At 58.4% G+C, this 22,309-nt stretch overlaps 1 protein-coding gene across 8 annotated transcripts in view; it reads left to right on the top strand.

The window, feature by feature from the left end:
- The window catches only part of DNM2 (dynamin 2), an 89,686-nt gene that overhangs the window by 60,637 nt on the left and 6,740 nt on the right, over positions 1-22,309 (top strand). For 3 of the 8 annotated variants that reach the window (XM_042978173.1, XM_042978170.1, XM_042978167.1), the window contains exons 8-16: positions 629-764; positions 2,010-2,077; positions 2,704-2,842; positions 5,201-5,287; positions 6,916-6,986; positions 10,449-10,500; positions 11,429-11,440; positions 14,977-15,090; positions 19,586-19,695. In XM_042978173.1, the coding sequence (XP_042834107.1) occupies positions 629-764; positions 2,010-2,077; positions 2,704-2,842; positions 5,201-5,287; positions 6,916-6,986; positions 10,449-10,500; positions 11,429-11,440; positions 14,977-15,090; positions 19,586-19,695 (789 nt within the window). Of the gene's footprint in view, positions 1-628; positions 765-2,009; positions 2,078-2,703; positions 2,843-4,073; positions 4,213-5,200; positions 5,288-6,915; positions 6,987-10,448; positions 10,501-11,428; positions 11,441-14,976; positions 15,091-19,585; positions 19,696-22,309 lie in introns of all 8 variants that reach the window. The other 5 variants (XM_042978174.1, XM_042978169.1, XM_042978166.1 and 2 more) reach the window with 3 other exon arrangements.

Here is a 22,309-nt window from a genome sequence, read left to right on the forward strand (position 1 = left end):
CACAGTCTGTGAGTTCGAGCCCCGCGTCGGGCTCCGCGCTGACAGCTCAGAGCCTGGAGCCTGCTTCCGATTCTGTGTCTCCCGCTCTCTCCGCCCCTCCCCTACTCACACTCTGTCTCTCTCTCTCAAAAATAAATAAACATTAAAAAAAAATTAAAAAAAAAAAATCGAAACTCCTTGAATCCTCACAATGACCCTATGCGGAGATTTACCATGCAGATGAGGAAACTGAGGCTCGGAGGGGCAAAGCCACTTGTCCACGGAATCACAGCAGTCATTGGCAGAATCCACCTGAGTTGTGTGGAGGGGCTGCTTTTTCACTCACAGTTCTGCCTGATCAAGGCAGAAGTTGCTAAGCTGTGACCCTCCCCTCCCCCGTCCTCACTCTTGCTGTCTGCAAAATGGGAGTAATAATGCTACCCAACCCCCTCCAATTCAGTGAATGAATAATCCTAATGGGCCTGGCACATAGTGATTGCTTGCCATCGGCAGCCCTGTATCTTACTCGTTTTGTATGCATCTTGGTGCTAAAAAGTGAAAAGGAGTGTGTAAGCCACAGCTTGACCCGGAACATAATTCTGGGTCAGAACCTCCCCTCTGACGTTCAGGTTTCCTTTTTCCCGCGCAGGATGGTCCAGCAGTTTGGGGTGGACTTTGAAAAGAGGATCGAAGGCTCTGGAGACCAAGTGGACACGCTAGAACTCTCCGGGGGTGCCCGAATCAATCGCATCTTCCACGAGCGGTTTCCCTTTGAGCTGGTGAAGGTAGCACCGCTGGGCGGGGCCCTCCTGACCGGGGTCAGGCCCCCTTCTGCACAGCTTCCGGCCGGGCCTCCTCCCTCCTGCCTCCAGGCGTCTGCCTGCTGGGAGCAGAGGTTGGGGGGGTGGGGGGGAGGGTGTCCCCTTCGGGCCCTCGTTTCCTGAGCAGGCAGCTTAGAGGTATCCAGCAGACCTGAACGAAAGCTCCATTTTCTCTCTCTGACAAAAACCAGCACACGTCCTTTGCAAAATACGCAGAGCACAGAGGTAAATTCTCGTAGGAAAATGGCCTCATCGTGTCGATGGGAAAAATAAGCCGGCCAGGGAGCCAGCATGTGCAGCGAGGCATGTAGATAATATTTACAGCACCCTTCCACGTGAAGGGGCGCGTCTGGATGTGTGTCTTTATGTAGACACATCTACAAAGATGCACACAAAAATGTCAGCTCTGGGCCCTGGGATTTGAGATTTTTTTTTTGTTAATTAGCTTGAAGTTGTGCACTTTTCACCACGAGCACATACCATTTTTGTAAAAAACAGCGAAGTTCTTTTCAATGAAAACAAAAGCTAAAGGGGGGCAAACACCCATAATCCCAGTACCCGTAGACAACATCTGTTAGCACCTGGGTGTCTGTCCTTCCCCGATTATTTCTGTGCGAGTGGGTAAGTGCCCAGCGCATATGCAAACACAGCACGTATACTCATCCATACTTAAAAAACAAACGGATATGTCTCTGTACGTTTTTTTTCGTACGGTGGCCATCTTTCCACACCAGTCATGTATATTTCATGTGTTGTTAATGACACAGTAGTATCTTATCTTACGGATGTCCCGTTAGACGTTGAGCCAGTCTCTCATCAATGGACATTTAGGTGGTTTTCACATTCTTCAGCAGTTATGAATAGTTCTACAAACGTCACTAATTCTTATTAATTCCTCGAGGTAGATTTCTACAACACTTAAAACTGCGTGAAAGTAGCTATGTGTTTGGAGGTCCTGACTGGTATTGCAAAGTAGCCCGTAAGAAAGTTCATGTGAATTCACGTTACCTCTGGGAGAGGGCGAGAGTGTTCATTTCAAGCCATCCTTGCTGAAATTGGGTTTTAATGTTTTGAAGAATTTTGGTCTAGTGCGATAGGCCGCCGTGTGAAAACAGACACACACAGGACACGTAATGTTCCCCAAATACGCACCTGTTGTGGGGGTGCCGCAGGCACTTGCTTGCATGTGAGTGATTTGTCTGCTCTCAGATGGAGTTCGACGAGAAGGATTTACGGCGCGAGATCAGCTACGCCATTAAGAACATCCACGGAGTCAGGCAAGTGCCGAGGGGAGAGTTGCCACGTTCCCTTCACCTCTGCGGCGCCGTCCTCCAGCCAGTTGGTCCCCCATCCCTCTGGGTGCCCTGATTGTGAGGGCTGGAGTGGGCTCCTGGGTGGTTTGTCAGTGGCTTTAGAAGTCTCTCCCCATGGGTCTCCAAGGGCACTCGAGGGCAGGTGTGCTGTCTCGTGTGGATCTATTGTAGGCCACGGGGCCATCTGCTGCCCGTAGGTTCAGCTACACGTAGGTTCAGCTGCCCAGTCAGTTGGCATGAGCCCAGCTATGAAAGCTCACTGTAGATTTGCCCCCGGGGGTTGGGGGAGCCAGACCTGAGTCACGATTACAGGAATCCAGCATGTGTCCCCATCACAGGGCTCCCGTGAGACTCCTAGGTCCCCTCGATTATCCGACAAAAGTAGGCACTCTGGTTGTCCAGTCTTAAATCACCATGGCGTCCTCAGGACTCCCTGTGGGTTTCCAGGCAGTGGATGCAGGCGTCCAGCCCCCAGACTTGCTGTGACCTTGGCTCATTCTCGGGGACCTGGCCCATGCCTATGAAATTGCTGACCGTGCTTTGTTTCTCTCTGACTTATCTCCCCTGCCCCCGGGTACGGATGGTTTTAGGACCGGGCTCTTCACCCCGGACTTGGCATTCGAGGCCATTGTGAAAAAGCAGGTCGTCAAGCTGAAAGAGCCCTGTCTGAAATGTGTCGACCTGGTTATCCAGGAGCTAATCAATACAGTTAGGCAGTGTACCAGTAAGGTATCGGGCCCTCGGCAGGGTGACTCCTGGCCTTGTGGACGCGGGGGTATGGGGGTTTGGTATCAGGCTCCCAGTGCTGCTCCAGCCTTTGCCCCGCTGGTGCCCTTTCCCCCCAGATTGCCTTAGTTTCCAAGAATGTGGCCTCTTCCCAGGGGCTGGGGCGGGGGCGTGTTGGCCTGGGCGCAGCGTGTGTGGGGGGGGGCGGGGTGCGCCAGGCCTCCAGAACTGGCCAGACTGGTGGGCAGGGCTCCCTGGGACCCTGATATCAAGCCTAGCATGTGTCTGATGCAATTGGGGGTTTCATTGGGCTGTCGCTTTGCTGCCTTCTGGGAAGCAGAGAGGGACCCCGTGTCAGCTGTCGGAGGCCAGGCTCCCTGAACGAACCTCCCTGGCTGTCACCCTTTCTTGACAAACGCCTGGCACCCTCGGGCTTTCCTGGAGCCAGCCACTTCTCTGTCCCCAAGGCACCAAGAAAGGCCCGAATGCTAACAGCGTAACGAACACTCGGGTGCCCAGCTTGGCTCCTAACTGCCTCCACCAAGTACCCCTGGCTTCCTCCAGGAACAGAGCTGCCCCCACCCCCCCCCAGGCAGCATGTCCTCTGAGCCACTAGGTCACGGGCACCGTGTGCCAGTGTTCACGGGCCGCTGTCTCCACCTGGCAGGACGCGCCGGGCTCCCCCGCAGGCCTGGTTCCCAGGGCAGCACGCTTTGGCCAGGCAGCTGAAGTGCTTCCCAGTGGGCGGTTCGTGCTTGCACGTCCACGGTGGCCGTAGAGCTCTGGGTCGGTCTTCCAAGGCAGGGAAACTCTGCTTGAGCCTTCTGTCTCGGTCTGGAAAAGCCCACATTTGCTTCTTAAGCTTCTTCGATTAGAAAAGGGAGAGAGAGAGAGAGAGAAAAACCTAGACGGGGTAGAGATGATCATCCAAGATCGCATTGTCACAGGTGTGGAAATTCAAGGCCTCCACATTCCCTCGGCTGTCTGAACCGTGACACTGACCCCTAGCGCTTCCGTAATGAAAGCCCAGAGCAAGCCCCAGCCTCTCCTCCGACCCAGGACTCCTCTTTGATCCGAAGCAGCTTCCGGGGCAAATGCGGGCACAGCCTCCTACTTGCATGTTACTAACCAGCTGACTCTCCTCTCTTCTCTTTCTCTGTCTCCCATCCCGTGTGTGTGGCCTGCACTGTCCCTGGGTGTCTTTCTACCTCGTCCCACCCTCCGCATGACCCAGGACGGGGCTCTTCACCCCCGACATGGCCTTTGAAGCCATTGTGAAAAAACAGATTGTAAAACTCAAAGAGCCGAGTTTGAAGTGTGTTGATCTCGTGGTCTCAGAACTGGCCACGGTCATTAAAAAGTGTGCCGAGAAGGTAACCGAAGGTTTCGTTGTTATCACCTGCGCATTCGTCCCGCATCTTCTCCCCCTACCCATGTTAGTCTTCACCCACGCATCTGGAAACTCTACCTCAGCAGGAACCCCCTTCTGTGGGCCCCTTGTCGCCCCGCGACGCCTCAACTTTGCGTGGCAGACGAACGGGAGGGAGTTGGGAACGCACACCTGGTCCACACTCCCAGTTTGGGCTCGGACGGGGATGGGAGGCCGGTGGTGTAGCCAGGTGCAGGCGGTGGGGACCGGCAGGAGTGCCTGTTCCTGGACCCCGTAGAGAAGGGCGGGTGGGGGTGGGGGGGCAGGTCTCCAAAATGTCGCCGCAGGTGAAATGCTATCAGCGCGCAGACCTGCGTGTTCGTCACGTCACAGGGCGTTTGAGAGGCTTTCCACTAGTGATTTTGAGCACCCGCTCAGTTTTCCCCACCATGTGGACTTCACCCAAACCTCAGAAGGTGGGCTTCTCTGTGCCTTTGGTTTGGTTATGATCGGGGAATGGTTTTCGGCAAGGGGGTCCCTCTGAGGTAGATGGCCCAGATGGCGCCCCCATCCGCCTGGAACAGGCGCTACTCACTCACGAGCTGGGCGAGAGGTCCCGCCTCACTGGCCTGGTGGCCTTAATTATTATGCTCAGGTCCTCGCCCTCAGTGCTGGGCGGAGGGGGCCACCATCGCTGCAGGGCAGCGGACACACACAGCGCCCACTTTCTCTGCCACTTTCCATCTTGGAATCCATTCTCAAAAAGCACCTCTGCTCGTGCGTGGGCACCCTGTCACTCTCTCTGGCACACCGTTCCCCCACCGTCCCTTTCTTGTCTCCCAGCTGGAGCAGCTAGGAGACAGGAGTGGGGTGGGGACTCGGTGGGCCCACCCCTTGTCACTTCCCCTCCCCCACGTTCTCTGTGTGGTCGTGTCGCTTCCTGTGCCACGAGGACACAGCCAATGCCACCACTCTGCTCCCCCGCCCCCCAGCTCAGCTCCTACCCCCGCTTGCGAGAAGAGACGGAGCGAATCGTCACCACGTACATCCGGGAACGGGAGGGGAGAACCAAGGACCAGGTATTGGCTTTTTGTTTTACCTTTCAGGTGTCATTTATTTGCATAAATCTTTTTTTTTTTTTTTAATTAAAAAAAGTTTATGTGCTTAAATCTTGAGCATACATTTCTTTGAGTAATGACAAATGCATAAAAGAAGGTAACCCCCCCCTCCCCCACCGCCCCCTCAGCAAGATGCAGAACCATTCTGTGGCCCTCAAAATTCCCCGCCTTTACCCCTCCGCAGCCCGCCGGTCCCGGCAACCACCCGTCTGCTCCCTGTTCCCCAAGTTTTGCCTTTTCCAGAATGTCACTTGAGTGGACTCCCGTCGTGTGTAGCCCCTTGAGTCTGCCCTCCTTCACTCCGCATAGCACGTTCAGGATTCATCCCTGTCATTTGCGGTGTTTTGCAGAGTTTGTTGCCGGTGATTACCGCATAGGGTTCCCTCGTGCGTGTGGACCACAACTTGTTTCATCCACTCGCGCTCCCGATGATGCGTGGGTGCTTTTTATGTTCCGACGTTTTCTCGTGAAGACCGAGCGCACACGAGGACAGAGAGCGGGACAGGTCCCCGCACCTGCCGTGTGCCGAGTGAGCCCAAAGCCGGCTGCACGTGGCTGCATCCGGTCCCGTCCCTTCCCCCCAGGTGTCCACTGGGGTCTCTGGGCAGGTGTTTGTTCAGACCAGAACCAGCACAAGCCGCCTTGTATTTGGTTGCGATACTGCCGTGTTTCGCGCATCAGTGGAGCAGAAGCTGGCTCCCGTGCGGCTTCTGTAGCCCTGAAGTTGTATCAGAAGCTTCAAAGATTCCCTTTAATTTTGTTGTTGTTTTGAAGAACGTTGCTGTCCTTTTCATACACGCCATGGCGCCTGGTTGCCCCACCGCCAGCACTTCTGGGCTCCATCCCAAGGCTCTGGCCGATGGGGCGCAGGCCTTATAAAACCGGCAACAATGGCTCCCGTGGACAGAGCACCCCAGCATTTTCCAGCACCCCCACAAAGTCCAAGTGCCTGGCGTGTTTGATGCTGGAGGGCTCAGAGGCACAGTGAAACGCCAGGAAAGGGCAGGGTATTATGTGAAGGCCTGTCCCTTATCTGAGATCACACCCTGACTGGCTCCTGCGGTCCTGTGTTTTTGGGTTCCATTCTAACGCCCTTGCCTGGCCACATTATCTTCGCTGTTTGAATGCAGCACTTACCACACTCCAGGCCCTACTCTAAACACGTCACATATTGGGAATTATTTAACCCTACACAGCTGGACCTCTTGTTCCTTTCCACCTTCCACCGTCCCGTAACGTGAGGCCAAGGGTCACAAAGTCAGGCGGTGGCCTGGCAAGACTGCAGCCCAGGTGGTCAGCCTAGGCCGCGCCTGCAGCCACCGCTGCACAACGAGCTGCCTCCCCCTGCTCTGTTGGCCCCGTCTTTCTTCCTTGTGAGGCCCTGAAGTTTCAGTTACCCGTGCCCCTCTTCCCTCTACAGATTTACCCCAAGGTTTGTTTGTGTTGGAAGGATACGCGTGGGCCCAGGTCTTCGGCCTGGGAAGCCGTAGGGTTCCAGCTCCCCCTGCTGGCGGGTTGGGGAACTGCTCTGGCCACTGCCGTCCCCGCCAACCTCCGCTCTGTACTCACAGTTCCCCTCCTTCTTCCAGATTCTTCTTCTGATCGACATCGAGCAGTCCTACATCAACACGAACCACGAGGACTTTATCGGATTTGCCAAGTATGTACTTTTCAGGACAGCAGCCGGTGGGTGGCACCAATGCCCGCCCTCAGAGCCAGGCCCCGAGGGAGGTGGTTGAGTTGGCTTCCCTCAGCAGACTGGGGCAAGAGGGTCTTTCTGTCAGGTCAGGGTCTGGGGGGTGAAGCGTAGAGCCATCTGAGAGTATCTGGGAGCTTTCCGGGGTTAATAGCAGCGTCCATCCTCATTGTCCTCAACACGCCTCCTATGGGGCAGACCTGTGGTCAGCCGCTTCGGGAAAGGGTGAGGCTGGCGGCATTCAGTGCTCTCCTTCCTACGTGACTTCTCAGAACCTTCATAAACTGGGCGGCTTTCTCCAGACTCCCCCATCTGCACTCGGCCCTCTCGCAGAACATCTCACAGGCTCCGGGGGCTGCTCGTTGGGAAGCGTGCTGTCCGGTCTAGGCTCTCCGTGGCTCCCATCCGTACACCATGGATTCAAAATCAAACCCTTCCATGGCACGTGGATAAGGAAGGTGCCAGAGCAGGGGTCTCTGATTTCAGCAGGGCCTAGATGTAAATGCTGGGGGCCTCAGGCATCGTGCACTGACTCCGTCAGCCCCTGGGTCCACCCTCAGCGAACTTGGGCGTCACATTGTTCTGATGGCCTCCTGAAGGTCTTCTTGCCTGAGCCCAACAGAAGAATCGGTAGCCAGCTTCCTTGCATTCACTTAGCAAGTATTCCTGGTGTGCGTTCTCTGTGCCAAGCACAGACCCAGGTCCCCACCCTCAAAGGAAGGTCCCGTGCCAGAGACAGACACGCAGCCAACCCCTTAAGACCCACGGTAATCACTGCTGGGGTCAGGGCTGCGTGAGGCTTGTGTTGAGTCCAAGGGGCAGCCTTCCGGCCTGGCCTTGGAGTCGCAGGGAAGCTTCCTTGTGGAGCAGGGCCTGTTAGAACCCAGTCTTGGGCTAGCAGGCTGTGCAAAAGGATCTTTATCTCAGGGGTCTCTGTGCTGGACCTAGCACTTGTGGGTAGGACATCTATCATTGCACTCAACAGAGTCGGTCAGCTGTTCTTTGCTGGGCACGTGGTAGGTGAGTGGAAGGAAGGAAGGAAGGCGGGCATGATCAGAAGCCGTCCTTGACACCCAGACGAGCCAAGGGCCCTACTTGGGCTGCCCCTGCTATGGGAGGACTGAGGGGCCCTGACCTCCTGCGCCTCTTCCCCCAGCAGCCAGGTGTATGTGGGCGGAAAACGCTGGTCCCCTCTTTGGTTTGCTGCTGTTTGTGCCTCACCTTGATGTCTCTGCTTCTCACACTTCATCCACAGTTCCTTCTCACAATCTCTCCTGTTTTTCCTTTGACCACTCCACTCTTTCCTCTGGACTCCTGGGCCTTCCCACTTCCCCCAGCTGTTATTATACTGAGCAGCTGGTGACCGGGTGGGTATTGCCTGCTGTGTGCCTTTTTCCTGCTGTGTGAACGGGGTCGCCCTGGCTGGGGGTGGGGCCCAGGGCCCCAGCCTTGGAGGGTGGACGTCGAGGGGGCCCTCTGGACAGCCGTGGAGCACTGTCTCAGAGCTGGGCCCAGGGCAGGGCCCTTGGAGTAGGAGGGTGAACGAGCCGGACTTGGGCCTCGCCCTTTCACAGCCCACAGGCTGGACACGTGTTTTTACCGAGCACGTTGTCGCGTGAAAGACCAGAGTTGGAAAGGAGAGTAGGTGAGGGGCTGTAGGAAGGAGGAGCGAGGGACGTGGCCTGGAGAGACCTTCCCGAGGAAGTCACGACAGCCAGGTGGCAGACAGGCAGAAGACCTAGACGGTGTCGGGACAGGGAAGGGAGGGAAGGGAGACCCAAGACACAGGAACACGGGGAGAGCAAGGCAGGGTGGAGGTGAGAGGCCAGGCCCCACTGCCAGGAGGAGCCCTGCAGGCTGAGGGGAGGACTTTGGACTCCTCCCGCTCCCCTCATCCACCTGAAAGCAAGAAATGTCTGATTGGGAGCCGGCAAGGGAAAGGGGCACCTACAGGGGCTTCCGGGTGAGGGCGGGAGCCAGGAAGCCCCAAGCAGCACATCTGGGGCCTCGCTGGCACCCAGCCATCACTGTGCGGGGCTTAATCGGTCCTGTCTCCCGCAGACACTGTTGACCGAACTCCTTCCTGGGCTAGATGTTGTCGGCTGCTTTCTCACTGCCCTCTAAATGTGAAACCCAGGCCCAGAGAAAAAGCTTTGTAATAAACTCATTGAATGCTAGGGAAATTGTTGGACAAGTTCTTCCTCCGTTCTTTTATTTTTTTTAATTTTTTATTCACTTATTCTGAGAGGGACAGAGACAGTGTGAGTGGAGGAGAGGCAGAGAGAGGGAGAGAGAGAGAACCCCAAGCAGGCTCCGCACGGTCAGCACAGAGCCCATTGTGGGGCCCGAACCCATGAAACCGTGAGATCGTGACCTGAGCCAAAACCGAGAGTTGGACGCTCAACCGACTGAGCCAGCCAGGTGCCCCAGTTCTTTCTCCATTCTTACTCTTCCAACCTTTGCCTGTCTAGGAACGGAAGCCTATTTCCTTAACTCTCTCTCTTTCTCTCTCTCTCTCTTTTATCCAACAGCCAGCTTGAACTTTCAGGTACAGCCCCAGAGGCAGCCAGTAAAGGAGTGTAACAAGATGGTTAGCCTTGTCATATTCTGAAAGTTCCTAAAACAATGCGTATTCCTAAAGGAATGTCTGATTCCTCAAGCACTACGATAAGAAAAGAAAGTAGGATGCCTAAGGAATAGGAGGTATCAGTTGTTTGCAGACGGGTGGTGCTGTGATTGTCTCAGTGGAAAATAGGATGAACAGGGGAGCTGAGTGGGTGCCCACGTGCAAAACGCGTGGCCTTCATCTGCGTGGCACAAACTAGCCAGGAAACAGGGTAGCTAAAGAAGAAAAAAGATCAGGGACTGGAGGCAAATGAAGGACTTTATAGAAGCCCTCTGGTGACCTTACCTCTCCTCTGCATTTGGGTCGGAAACCATCCAGAATGTTTTCACGGTGAGCAGCCGTCCCCTGTCCTGATCTCCCAGGGTGGCCGGCTCTGTGGTCGGAGCCACTGAAGATTTGGTGCCGGGGTCAGGGATGGGCAGAGAGAGTGGGAAGGAGCCGCAGTTTGCGCCCCAAACAGCCTGGTTCTCAGGTTACTCTGCAGCCACCATGGCTGCCTCCCAGCCACCTGGGAGTCCAGCTTCTCGGGCCCCGCCTTGGAGGCTCTGGGGCCACTGACCCCTGGAAATAGCTGGTGCCCTTGGAGGTGGCTGAGGTCAGGACCTCGAAGCCTCAGTTTGACTGAATACCTCTTCTCGTTGCATGAGCCCGAGCTCTTTCCCTTGGGTAGCCCTTTGTGTGGAAGGCGCTCCTCTCTGCCTCTGCCCTGAGCTGGCCACTTGGCCCCCACAAGGGAGAGAACCTCACCTCATCCTTCCCAGCGTGTCGCCACACGAGTCCTCTCTCTGCTTCGTTTTCAGCGCCCAGCAGAGGAGTACACAGCTGAACAAGAAGAGAGCCATCCCCAACCAGGTAGCCCGCCCCTCCACAGCCCACAGCTCTAGCCTTGGGGGCGGATGGGACTTAGGGACCGCCGAGCCCAGTGACGGTACCTGGCTCGTGACACGTCCCGCCAGACCCCTTACCCCCACTCCCAGCCTCTTGAGTCTGTTCAGGTTTTGGTGTTTCAGGAAACCTGTCTTTGAACTAAAGCTCTGGCCCAGGCTGTGGGGGCACATTTGCACACCCAGAAGGCCCTGTCTGACATCCAAGGCCACGGTTAGAACTTGACCCCCAAGAGAGGGGCATGGGTGTCTGCAGCCGAATTGGGTCCCCAGCCCTAGCCCCAGGAGACTCGGAATCTGTGGGAGGGGGGGCGGGAGGCCGCGTGGTGGTCAGCGGTTCTGGGGAGCCTGAGGGTCCTGTGTGCCCCATTCCTGGAGAAACCCAGAGCCACATGAAGCGTTCTCTACCTTGATGTCATGCCCCAGCCAGAGGCCTTGTGAAATATGAACAGCTTCATATATGCCAGTGTTAGGTGCCTTTTTTTTTTTTTTCTTTAAGAAAAACACATCATCCCTGCAGAGCTCACCCCACTTCTCCATATTAGACAGGGGTGGGAGCGGGGACGGGGGTGGGGGCTCTGCTATCTTGCACGATTATAGAGCCCTCTGGAAAAGAAGGATGTAACCACTGCATGATTTTTTTGCGCTTGCCATAGGTAATACATATGTTGTTGCTTTTTTGTTTCGGGAGATGATAATGAATTAAATATTAACACCATGAATATAATTAATAGCATGTAATTTTTTTTCTTTTGCTGTTTTTTCCCTTGCTCTTCTCTCCTCCCATTTTTGTGCTTTTCCTGCTTTTTCTCTGTCCCCTCATGTCCCTTACGTTTTCTTTCCCTCTGCCGGCTCTTCTTTGATTTACCCACAATCCTAACTTTGCATTTTCAAAGGGGGAGATCTTGGTAAGTACCCACTTAGTGTGGTAGCAAACATTAGAGAACCTAAGAGTGGTGGAGACCCCGCCGCCCCGTAAATGTCCCTTTCCCCCCAAATAACAGAACAACTAAAAATCGAGCTAACCTAAAAACCCCCTGCCGTGGCCAACACCCGCTGGACTCTGTGTTGCCCTGGGCATAAGCTGACTCACACGGACACTAACCTGACCACCACCCTTGTGGGAGGCCCAGCCCGCCCGCCAGCCCATTTCTGACACATGTAGCTAGTTCCTATAGGTCAGGGATGGCAAATACTCAGCTAACACCCCATGCTTCCCTCCCCTCACATCCCTGGCCAGGGGAGATTTTGCTTAAGCCCTGCTGGAACTGGTTCTTGCCCCTGCCGCCACTGGCCTCACCATGCCGAAATGTTCTCTTCCTGCACTCCGGGCAGACATTACTAATCGATCCGGCGCTCTTTCCTTTGTGCCCCTCCCTGGCCGTGTGCAGGCATGGCTAATCGATCCTGGCGTACTCTCCTGAGCAGGCCACTACTCCCCTTCCTGTGGCAGATGTGACTTGACTGGTCAAAGAATTTTTTTCCCCCATGTGATAGCTTTGCACGTGACACCCCTCCTACACCCACGAGAGGCGTGACTGGCTGATCAGGGAACTCTCTCCTGGATGCTGCCACTATTGTTCCCTGCCCGTGGCAGGATATGATGATTGGTTAGACTGTTCCATGCCACTTGGCGTTTGCCTGCGGCAGGCATCACTCCTTTCCCGCCGCGCCCAGGGTTCTCACTTTGAATACTCACCACCTCCCCCTCCAAACAGTCCAGGGGCCCGCTTCTCCTCACACCCCAAGAGGTTTAGTTGTTCTCTTCCTGCCAGATTCCACATCCCCAGCACCAAAGGCCAGCCGCGCCCCAGCTGCGGGCCCCTGGGTCTCCCGGCCACGGTTCCCATTCCTGCCCCAGGCGACTCAGGCCGAGGACCCTGACCCGGGAGGAGGCTGACCCACCCTGCCGGCGGGCCCCAGCTTGCTGCTTCCTGCTGCTGCCCGTGCTGCCCCCGGTGGCCCTTCCTCCCACCCCTGGCGTGTGTGCGTGCCTGTCCCTGTGTACCCCGGAGCGTGGGAGCCTGCCTGCCTCTTCTGTCCCTCCACCCCCCTCCTTCTAAGCCAGGCCCCTGGGGCACAAATTTGGCTTCTAGATGAAGAAGGCCAGCCACTCCTTCTCCTGTAGACTCAGCACATGTGTCTGCCGCCCACAGCTTGCGCTTCCCCAGGGTGGGATTTCATCTCTGACCCTACATGGCTCCCACGCGGACAGCTCTCTGGGCAGCTCGAGGGGAAGGGGACCTTGGAGGCTTCTCCAGGCCTACTCAGATGGGCCATTCCCGGCACGGCATCTGCCCTGTGGCCACATGCCCCACAGCATGGCCAGGGCCCCGTTTGCCAGCTCTGACTGCTACTAACTGAGGGTGCAGGCAGGTGAGCCAGGCCAAGGAGGGGGTAGGTGGGGGGCATATCTGCCCCCTTGGGAACTGGGCTGGGCCCCGGGGTGGAGAGGCCTCACCACATGAAGACTTGTCTTCCGGGGAGCACTGACCGCCTACGTTCTCCACCTCCTTCCTGCTTCTCTTCCCCTGGTTGTCAGTGACTGAAGTGTAGAAATGCCTACTCTGCCTGGCCTGGGCTAGGACGAGGCAGGCTCTACCCTGGCCCCTGGGCTGGGGGAGGAAGGAGTGGGTATGAACACAGAGACCCACACAGCTCTGGGACAGGGGGTGTGGTTGCTGGAGCCAGGGACTCCTTCCTGGGCCATATGCAGGATGGCCTTGAGCCGGAGTCTGAAGACCAGCCTTGCCCCAGCGTGACCAGAGCTCCCACTTTGCCTGGGACTGGGGGCATTCCCAGGACTCCAGGTTTTCAGTGCTAAACCAGGGCACCCTGGGAGGATACCATGACCTTACTGGGGCCAGCGGTCTCTGCCCCCTTGCCCACCAGGCAGCCATGGTTGGGCGGGTGCCAGCAGTCTCTGCTCACTCCCTGGTGGCCACAGGTCTCCAGGTGCTGTCTCGTCATCACCAGGAAGCCCTAACAAGGGCCGCCAGGTGGCATTCCATGCTGTCCCCAGCCTGGGCGAGGGCTTCTGTGTAGTGCAGAGGTCCCTGGGTGTGCTCTGGCCGCCTCCACCCTCATGGCCCATGAGGCTCAGAGCCTAATTCTAGCCATAGGAAGCAGGTGGCCCTGTTAAGATTTGACAGGCCTGGGGGCAGGTCAGAGTGGGAGGAGAAAGCCCCTCCTGAGACCTACCCCTTAGGAAGACACGTGAGCCCCAGGGTCATCCCTCAAGCCCCATCCCACCCCCGACCCCCCCCCCACACCCCCCTTCCCCGCCCCGAGGCGGGTGGGGAGGTGGGGACTCAACACCAGCCCATCCCAGCTGTCCTTGGCCGCATCTCCGCATAGCTTGGCCCAGTCTGTTGCTGCCTGGGCCCCAGGTGGCCCTGCCTGTGCCTCCATGTGCTTCCCACTGCCCGGGGGTCCCCAGACCAGAGTGATGGGTAGCTCTGGCCCACACATGCCTCCATGACCCAGGGAACACGGGACCGTGGCCCCTCAGGCTGCCTACATGCAGCTGTCAGATGAGTCCTCTGTGTAGACCTGGCCGGACTCTGCCTCCTACTCAGATGACAGCTGCAGGCAGACGAGCCCCGGCCAGGGGATCTTCCAGGCCAGAGCCTCAGCGCGTCAGAGAAGAGTGGGACTTCCGGGTTTGAGGCCCGTGAGGGGCATGATCCCCGGCGGGTGCCCCAAGCTCAAACCTTTGGCCCCAGCCCTCTGGGCGGAAGCATCCCTTCTTCCTGTACTCTGGAAAGAGCCTGTGGGGAAGGGAGCCCCAGGACAGAGGCCGGCCGCCGTCCCCGTCCAGAGCAGGTCCCATTGCCCACCAAGTGTCCACCAGAGTAAGCTGGGCAGGTGACCAACAGCGCGGGCAGCAGAGTTGACACTGTGGGTTACGCTTCTGCCGGTCAGCCGCAAAAGGAGGGAGAGGAAGAACCACTCCCGTTTCGTGGCAATTTCGCCAGCCTTCCGCTAACAGCCATCTTCCAGAGGGTGTGAGGGCGTCCCTGGCACTTGGTCCCGCAAGTGTGATTCCTCCGATGTCACGTCCCATGTGACACACTCCCATACAAGCCCGGGAACTGTCCCAGGCCCCTTGTAGCCGGGCACACCTTTTCTTGCCTGTGCTGACTTGAACCCGCGTGCAGGGGGTCTCCCGGGGGCCCGGTTCCCTGCCCCCTCCACCCCCACCCCCAAGCCTTGTGAGTGAGTGTGCGTGCCCCGTGTCTGTCTGCCTGGGCATCCCGTGTTGGTTTGCAGTGGGAAATGCTTGGGGGCAAGGTGGAGTTGGGTTGCCTGGCCTAGGGCTGGAGGCATCTCTGCTGTGTGGTCTGTCTTCCTTACTGGGGACGAGGGCCCTGGGCCCTGCACGGGGGTGGGCTGGGCCGGGCGGCAGGCGTTGTCCCCCTCTGAGCAGCACCCTCCCCCCCAGGTGATCCGCAGGGGCTGGTTGACCATCAACAACATCAGTCTGATGAAGGGCGGCTCCAAGGAGTATTGGTTTGTGCTGACGGCCGAGTCTCTGTCCTGGTACAAGGATGAGGAGGTGAGTGGCTGGGGGTGGGTGGGTAGGGCGGTGGGACTAGAGTGGGTGGATGCTTGCCCGTTCATTCGAGAAAGGCTCCCCAAGCTCCTCCCTGAGGATGGTAATGGCCAAGACTGGGGCGGGGCTGGGGGGGGGCGGTGCATACTAGGCACCAGGTTGCGTATCCCAGCCCCACATGACCCTCTAGGGGTCCAGCCTGATAGCGGCTCCACTTCAGGAGGAAAGGGAGATGGAGAAGGGAGCCCTTGGCAGGCTAGAAACCGACCCCAGCCTCCAGAGTCACAGGGAGGCATCCCTGGCTCTCAGAGGGGGCACGGTCTGAGGTCAGGGACTCAGGCTCCCGGCCAGGTTGCTGAGGTGCTGGGGGCCCAACGTCTACAAGGGGCTCAGCCAGGCGCCTCATTTCCCTATCTATGAAGTGGGATAGAATGGCCCCTGTGACGTGCTTAGCTATAGTGTCTGTCTAGAACATTCCCTATGTACTTGTCCTGATCCAAAGGGCCTGGGGAGGCCTCTGGGAATGGCACCAGGAACGCAAACCCCAGGGCTGTTTGCTGCCTTGTACCGTGGTCTCCGGGAACCCGCAGGCAAGCCCTGTGAGCGATTGCGCCCCCAGCCCAGTGGGCCACCTCTCGGGCAGCACTGCCGTCTGGGTCCCTTCTCCGCCTCGGCACTGGCCTGTCTTCCCGGCCCGAGCGGCCCATGTCCTTGCTTAGTTCTCTTAACGACGTGGCTACGGCCTAGTGGCCCGGGAATGGCGCTGCTCCAGTGTGACTGCCTGTTGCTGCTCTGTCGTGGGCGGGATCGGCTTCTGAGGGTCACCAGTGGGGGACACTGTGTTGCTTTCATTTTCCTGGGTTGCCCCATGAAAGGCCCACCAGCCCTCCCTGTTGGCCAGGGCGGCGTTAGGCGTCTGTGACAGAGGCCCAAATGAAGGCACTTACGGAGACGGCAGTCTGTGTCTTGCCCGTGTCCTGGGGAGCTTGGCAGGCCTGTGCCGGGAGGCTGTCCCGAGCCCGAGCTCCGCCTTCCCCATTTTGCCACCTTAACGTGTCACTCCCCTGCCGTGGTCCCATATCCCCCCTGCCCATCCCAGTATGGTCTGTAGCAGCCTGAAGAAGGGAAGAAGGGCCTGCGGAGGAAGGTACCTGCATTGCTCTGCTCGTGCCCCTGACCATCTGGTCACATGGCCACCGTGTGTCCTAGTCACCTGGGCTGGTGCAGCTCTTGTTTGTGAAGTCCCTGCCCTGTGCCAGGCTCACTGGCTTGGGGAGCCCACCGTGGCCACAATTTCCTCAAAATCCTTATGCTCCATTTGTTCTTAAGGAATCGGGCTCCAAGCAGTGACTCGCCCTGTGTCACAGAGTGGGGAAGGGTCCCTGTGTTGTGGGTATAGGGCGTGTGCTCCCTGTCCCGAGAGACACCTCAGCCCTGGCCTGGACCACTCTCTTGTGGCCCGGGCTGGACACGGTTCCTCCGAGGGAGGGTGTTTAGGGATGAAATGTCATTGTTCCCACTCATTCTGGAACCTTCCAAGAGCATCGGGAACCCCGCGCCCCCTGAAGGACCCTGTCTGGTGGCTGTTTCTAAGCCGGGAGAGGGCGTGGCCAGGACCACAGAGCCTCTCGGAGGGTGAGGTCAGGCGTTTCTTAAGGAACCCTCGGGGCCAGATCAGCTTCTCAAAATGGCCGGGGTGAGGGGGTGGGGATGACGCTTTTGCATTTTCTCCCTCCTTCCGCCCCCACAGTCTGAAAGCCGGTCTGCTGAGGCTTTCACCAGGCCAGCTGAGGGCCGGTCTCCACCTTGGGCCCGGCCATCTCCGCCCAGGGTGGGAGTGCCAGGCTTTGTGACGGCCTTGGGCAGTGGTAGGGGGACTTGGGGCCCGAACCCCCTCCTGGCGGTTCACTGCAAGTCCGGTTTTAAGAGCTCCTTTTCTTTAGTGGAGAAGGGGTCCCTCGTTTTCCCCTCATGTGGGGGTTGAAAGCAGCAGCCCCGGACCCTCCCGCCGGCCCAGACCCCGGGCAGGGGAGGCTTCGGGACGGGAGGAGGGTGGATCGCCCGCCGGCGGTAACGAGAACCGTCAGGCCCGTGAAAGGGGCCCTGTGTGCGCTGCAGACACAAAGCAGAATGAGGTCGGGAGGGGCGGGACCCTCGGAACCCCACACGTGGCAGCTGCCACCCCCCCCCCCCCCCCAGCTCAGGGACCTTCTCAGAGAGGCGAACCGTATTTCTTTATTTTAAAAAAATAACCCAAGAGGAAGCAGTTACAGAGTGGGGTGGGACTAGGGGGACCGTTCAGCCAGAGCCCCTACCCCCGCGGCTGGCGGCGGCTCCCTCTGCTTTTCCCTGGCACCTCGTCTCCCACCCAGGCCCTCCTTGACTCCCCAGGCTTCGGTGCACGTCTCTCCATCCCGGTGGAGAGCAGGGCGGTGGGCGATGACACTCACCTCCGGGTCCGCCTCGCCGCGGAGGGGGCGGAAGTTCAGGGGTGCCCGTCCCGACGCGCCGCTTGCCCGAGCCCAGCCTAACCAATGTGCAGACTACTGTACACATTCAGAACCCCCTGAACAGGTAGTCTGAACACTGGGTGGGCGGGGCCGGCTGTCCGTCCTGCAGGCCCCCTGGCGGGGGAGGGGGGGGGGGGGGGACAAGGAGGGTCACTGCGCCCCGGCCCCTTGGAGCGGGCGGGGAGGCCGGTGCCTGCGCCGATGCGCTTCTCTCGTCTGACGTGGCACGGCTGGGGCCGGCTCGCATCTGGAGAAAGTTGTGGGTTTGCAGGAAATCCTAAGGAGGGGGCTGGGGAGCGGGTGGGCGTGGGCGGGAGGGAGGGTTTGGGTCCGCGGCCTCTGTGTGCAGGCAGAGGGCTCTTTGGGGGGCGGGTGGGGGCGGGGTGCGCACACGCCTCTGCGTCTCTGTGTGTTTGTGTTCTGTGCGTGCGTGTCAACAGCATCAGGAAGGCAGCTGCCGCGCTCTGGGCGGAATCACACTATAAACAGTTCCAGATGTGGCGTCTCGCTCGGGGCCCAAAAGGACTGTGACTCAGTTACTTGGCCTGGCCAGCCGACTGGAAGCTTCCTGCCTCCTGACACGACAGGGCGGGGGCAGCAGAGGCCCTTCCACAGTCTTCTGAACAGGGAACCCCCATCCCGGCCCCTTCTAAAGCCCCCGAGACTCTTCTCCGGAAGGTTGGAGGGCCCTGGGACTTACCCGGAGCCTTTCTGTGCCCTCTCCTTCCTCAGACCCCCCCTCTGCAGCATGAATGGGGGGTTCACACCTCCGTGGCCGCCAGGCCCCTCTTCTGCCCCTCACTGCAGCTCGGCCGGAAGGAGCACTCTGCCTGGCTTCCTCCTTTGCCAGAGTCCTGGGACCTGACCCTAGAGCCATAAGAGTGAGGGACAAACACACAGAAGAAAACCCTAGTGTCTCCTGGGCTCGACTTAATCCTCACCTTGCACAGGGAGGGCAGGACTCCTGTCTGCCTTTGACAGATGAGGAAACTGAGGCATAGAGAGGGAGTGATTTGCCCAAGGGTCCGTGGCCGGGGAGGGGCAGAGCCCATCTGAACTGCTAAGGCCTGGGCCGCAGGGAGGTCTAAGATGATGCACCCACAGGGGCCCAGCCCCAGGCTGGGGGTACAGTAGGTCCTTAGCCTCCATCGGTGGGTGAATGTTGGCTTCCGTGACTCGCCAGGCCTGTGCCCCTGGCTGAGGGCCACATCCTCTCAGCTGCTTCCCCAGCAGCCGCCAGGACTGCTGTGCCTGTACTCAGTGGGGCACTTCCTGATCAGGGCTGCCCTTGGGAAGTGAGTGACACTTCCGTGGCTTTGGAGCTCAGGCATCACCTCAAGGGGGCTCACTTTCCAGCTCCAGGATCATCTGAAGCTGACTAGTTTTAAATCCCAGCCCTACCCCTGAATCGTTGCCTGCCCCCTCTTTGCCTCAGTCTCCCTCTCTGTAAGATGGGATCATAGCAGTAATTCAGTTACAGGCTCATTGTGAAGATAGAGTGGTCGTAGGCGTGGTAGTGAACCAGACAGGAGTCCCTGGCCTTGAGGAACTGACGAATCAGGTGGGTGACAGAGAATAGCCTAGGTCAGTGAGCAGGATAAGGTGTTGTGTTACGCGAGAGGAAGTACCAAGGGGAGAAGGAGGACGGAGAAGGCAAGGGAGACAGTGCCTGCGAACATGTGGGGTGGGGTCGGGGCAGGCCTCTCCGAGAGGGTCCCCTCTGCACAAAAACCTGAAGGAGGCAAGGAGGGAGCCACACGGGCATCGGGAGGAGGAACATTCCAGCAAAGGCCCTGGGGTGACATGAGCCCACCTGGCACCTTGGAGCGTTGAGGGGGCCAGCATGGCTGGGGCAAAGTGGACAAGGGAGAGGTGGGGGCCGAGGCAGGTGAGTTAATCCGAATAAAGCCACCAGCATGAGAGGTTGTGGCAGGTGGCCCTCGAGGTGGGGTCCAGTCCAGGGTGACCCCTCCCCTTTCCGCCCTCAGGAGAAGGAGAAGAAGTATATGCTGCCTCTGGACAACCTGAAAATCCGTGACGTGGAGAAGGGCTTCATGTCCAACAAGCACGTCTTCGCCATCTTCAACACGGAGCAGAGGTGAGGGCCCACTGGGCGACGGTGGCCGTCCCCATCCAGTCAGCAGTACCCACTGAGCGTCTTCTGTGTGAAGTCCCTGCCCTGGGGTCTCACGTTCCAGAAAGGGAATCAAGTGAGGGGCGCCTGGGTGGCTCAGTCAGTTAAGCGTCCGACTTCACCTCAGGTCATGATCTCACGGTTCGTGGGTTCAAGCCCCGCGTCGGGCTCTGTGCTGACAGCTCGGAGCCTGGAGCCTCCTTCGGATTCTGTGTTCCCTCCCCCCCACCCTGCTCCTCCCCCCCCACTAGCACTCTGTCTCTCTCCGTCTCAAAATTAAACATTAAAAAAAAAAATTAGAAAGGGAATCAAGTGAGAAACAGAAAACGGCCGTGGGTGCTTCCAGTGTGTGGTCAGGAAAGTCCTGTCTGGGCAGAGACCTGATGAAGTGATGGCCGAGGTTCTGAGCGGAGGAGGGACTGGCCCCTGCTCAGGTGCTCACAGGCGCCCCCTGGTGGCTGTGGCGGGGTAGGGCAGGAGTGGGGAAACTAGGATGGGTTGCACGCATAGCACTGGTCCAGGTGGGAGGCTGTGGGGGCTGGGCTGGGGTGGGGCTGAGGACGTAGAGGGGGAGGCAGCCGATGCTGATGCCGAGAGTCAGAGCTGACCAAAGCCCTGGTGGATGTGGGTGCAAGAGAGGAAGGCATTTTCTGGTGACCCTGAACTCACGCAGGGACCGAGCTGCCATCAACTGGGGAAGGCAGAGTCAGGGTAGGCTTGGGGACCATCAGGGGCTGGGTTGGGGCCACGCTGAGGGAGAGAGGCCTCTGAGACACCACGTGGGGAATCAGGGAGGCAGCCGTGCACATTCAAGAGTCTGGTGTTAGGGAATGAGCTCCAGGCGGGATGTGAATTGGGGAGTTGTTAATGCATGGCCACGTTCAAAGTCATAGATGGGGCTGAGACCCTCAGGTGAGTGTAGACGGAAGAGAGAGGCCCAGGAGGTCCTCGGAAAACGCACCCCGCCGGGCACTGGGAGGAGACTTCAGCAAAAATAAAGATGCTTTTTTCAGCTTGGGAAGAGGTCCAGCTGGCAGGGGATCCGAGAGCAGGGGGAAGGGCAGAGTGTGGACGCGGGACTCTGGTGCGTCCTCATCCAGGAGCCAGGGAGCACCTAAATCGCAGTGGCTTTCAGCCAAGGCCTGGAGGTTCTTCACGATGGACCAACAGACATCGACATCCTCCCGGCTGCCCCGGGACCACCTCCCTCACTGCCCATTGCTCCCATGGGTTGGAGCCAGCGTCACGTTCTGTGTAGGAGTAGCTCTACCTGCTTTGTCACAGAATGGCCTGAAGCTCTGGGACCCGCTTTGGCGTGGCTGAACCTGGGCTTTGTCGTGGGGCAGGCCTGCCTGGAAGCTCTTCCTTGCTGCACTGCACAGCGGGCAGCTGGCCCGCCTCCCCGGGCCCGTGATGATCCCCTGTGAAGATGGTACCTAATGTATCATTTACGAGTGAGCTCAGGAACCCCAGAATAATAGTCACGGAAACAAGATAGAAGTTGCTATTGTGTCTTATGACGTTCCCATCTGGGGCAGGTGGGGCAGCTCCAAAGGCATCCGGGTCCATCCTTATTCCTGAGCCTTCCTCCTCCTCTTCCAAGATGGCTGCCCGAGGTCCAGCCACCATGATATTCCAGGCAGTGCAACAGAAGAGGAAGAGCCTTCCCAACGAAGGCCCGCCTCCCACTCTCTGAGACTCCTTCCAGAAGTCTCAGGGCAGCCACGCACTGACTGCTAGTTGGCCCCGGCTCCGTCACGGGCCATGAGTAACCTCAAACTCGGATCTCACGCCGAGGTGGTGGGCCAGCTTGGCCGTCTCGGCCACCGCTGCCCTGTGGGACGGGAGAGGACGTGTGTGGCACAGATCCCAGCCTGCAGAACACTGTCCATCCGTCTCTTCTCCAGCCTTGCGGCTCTTGCCGCCTCTGCTCACAGACCCACATTTGTCCTGCTTTGCACATGCTCAGCTGGGAGCCCCAACCCTCCACATCCCTCCCCCCACCGGCCCAGCCCCCCCAGGAATCGGGGCACATTCTAGACCTTCAGTATCCAGTGCAGTAGCCACTGGCCCAAATTTAGCTGTTTAAATGTTGACTGAAATAAAATGAAGTTGAAATTCACTTCCTTAGTCACCCTGGCCCCCGTTCCGGGTGCTCGCAAAGAACCCACCTGCGGCTCCTTGCTACCGCACCTGACGACACAGGTTCTGCCATCCCAGAATGTTCTTTTGAACAACTTTGCTGTAGCCTCCCTGAGAAACCTTGATGGGAGCTTCCCCAGGCAGGGGTGTTAGGGGACACCTGCCCACTTCTGAGAGTGTCTTGGGCAGCCTTTGGCCCCCACAGGAGGGCATGGAAGAGGGGAGAGGAGAGGAGTCACCCGAACCCACAAAAACAAAACCCCACGGATGCCACTAGATGCCCACATCACTGAGCATGTGCGCTGCACTTGGCAGGGTTTTAGATGCTGTACAGGCACTAACTCGGGGCTCCTCTCGGCCCGACCGGTTGCAGGTGCCACTGCCATCCTGGGGCTCCAGTTGTGAGTGCCCGGGTCAAGTGTGAATCCCCGTCATT

The sequence above is a fragment of the Panthera tigris genome, chromosome A2 (genome assembly GCF_018350195.1).
Source record: "Panthera tigris isolate Pti1 chromosome A2, P.tigris_Pti1_mat1.1, whole genome shotgun sequence".
Classification (NCBI taxonomy): Eukaryota; Metazoa; Chordata; class Mammalia; order Carnivora; family Felidae; genus Panthera; species Panthera tigris.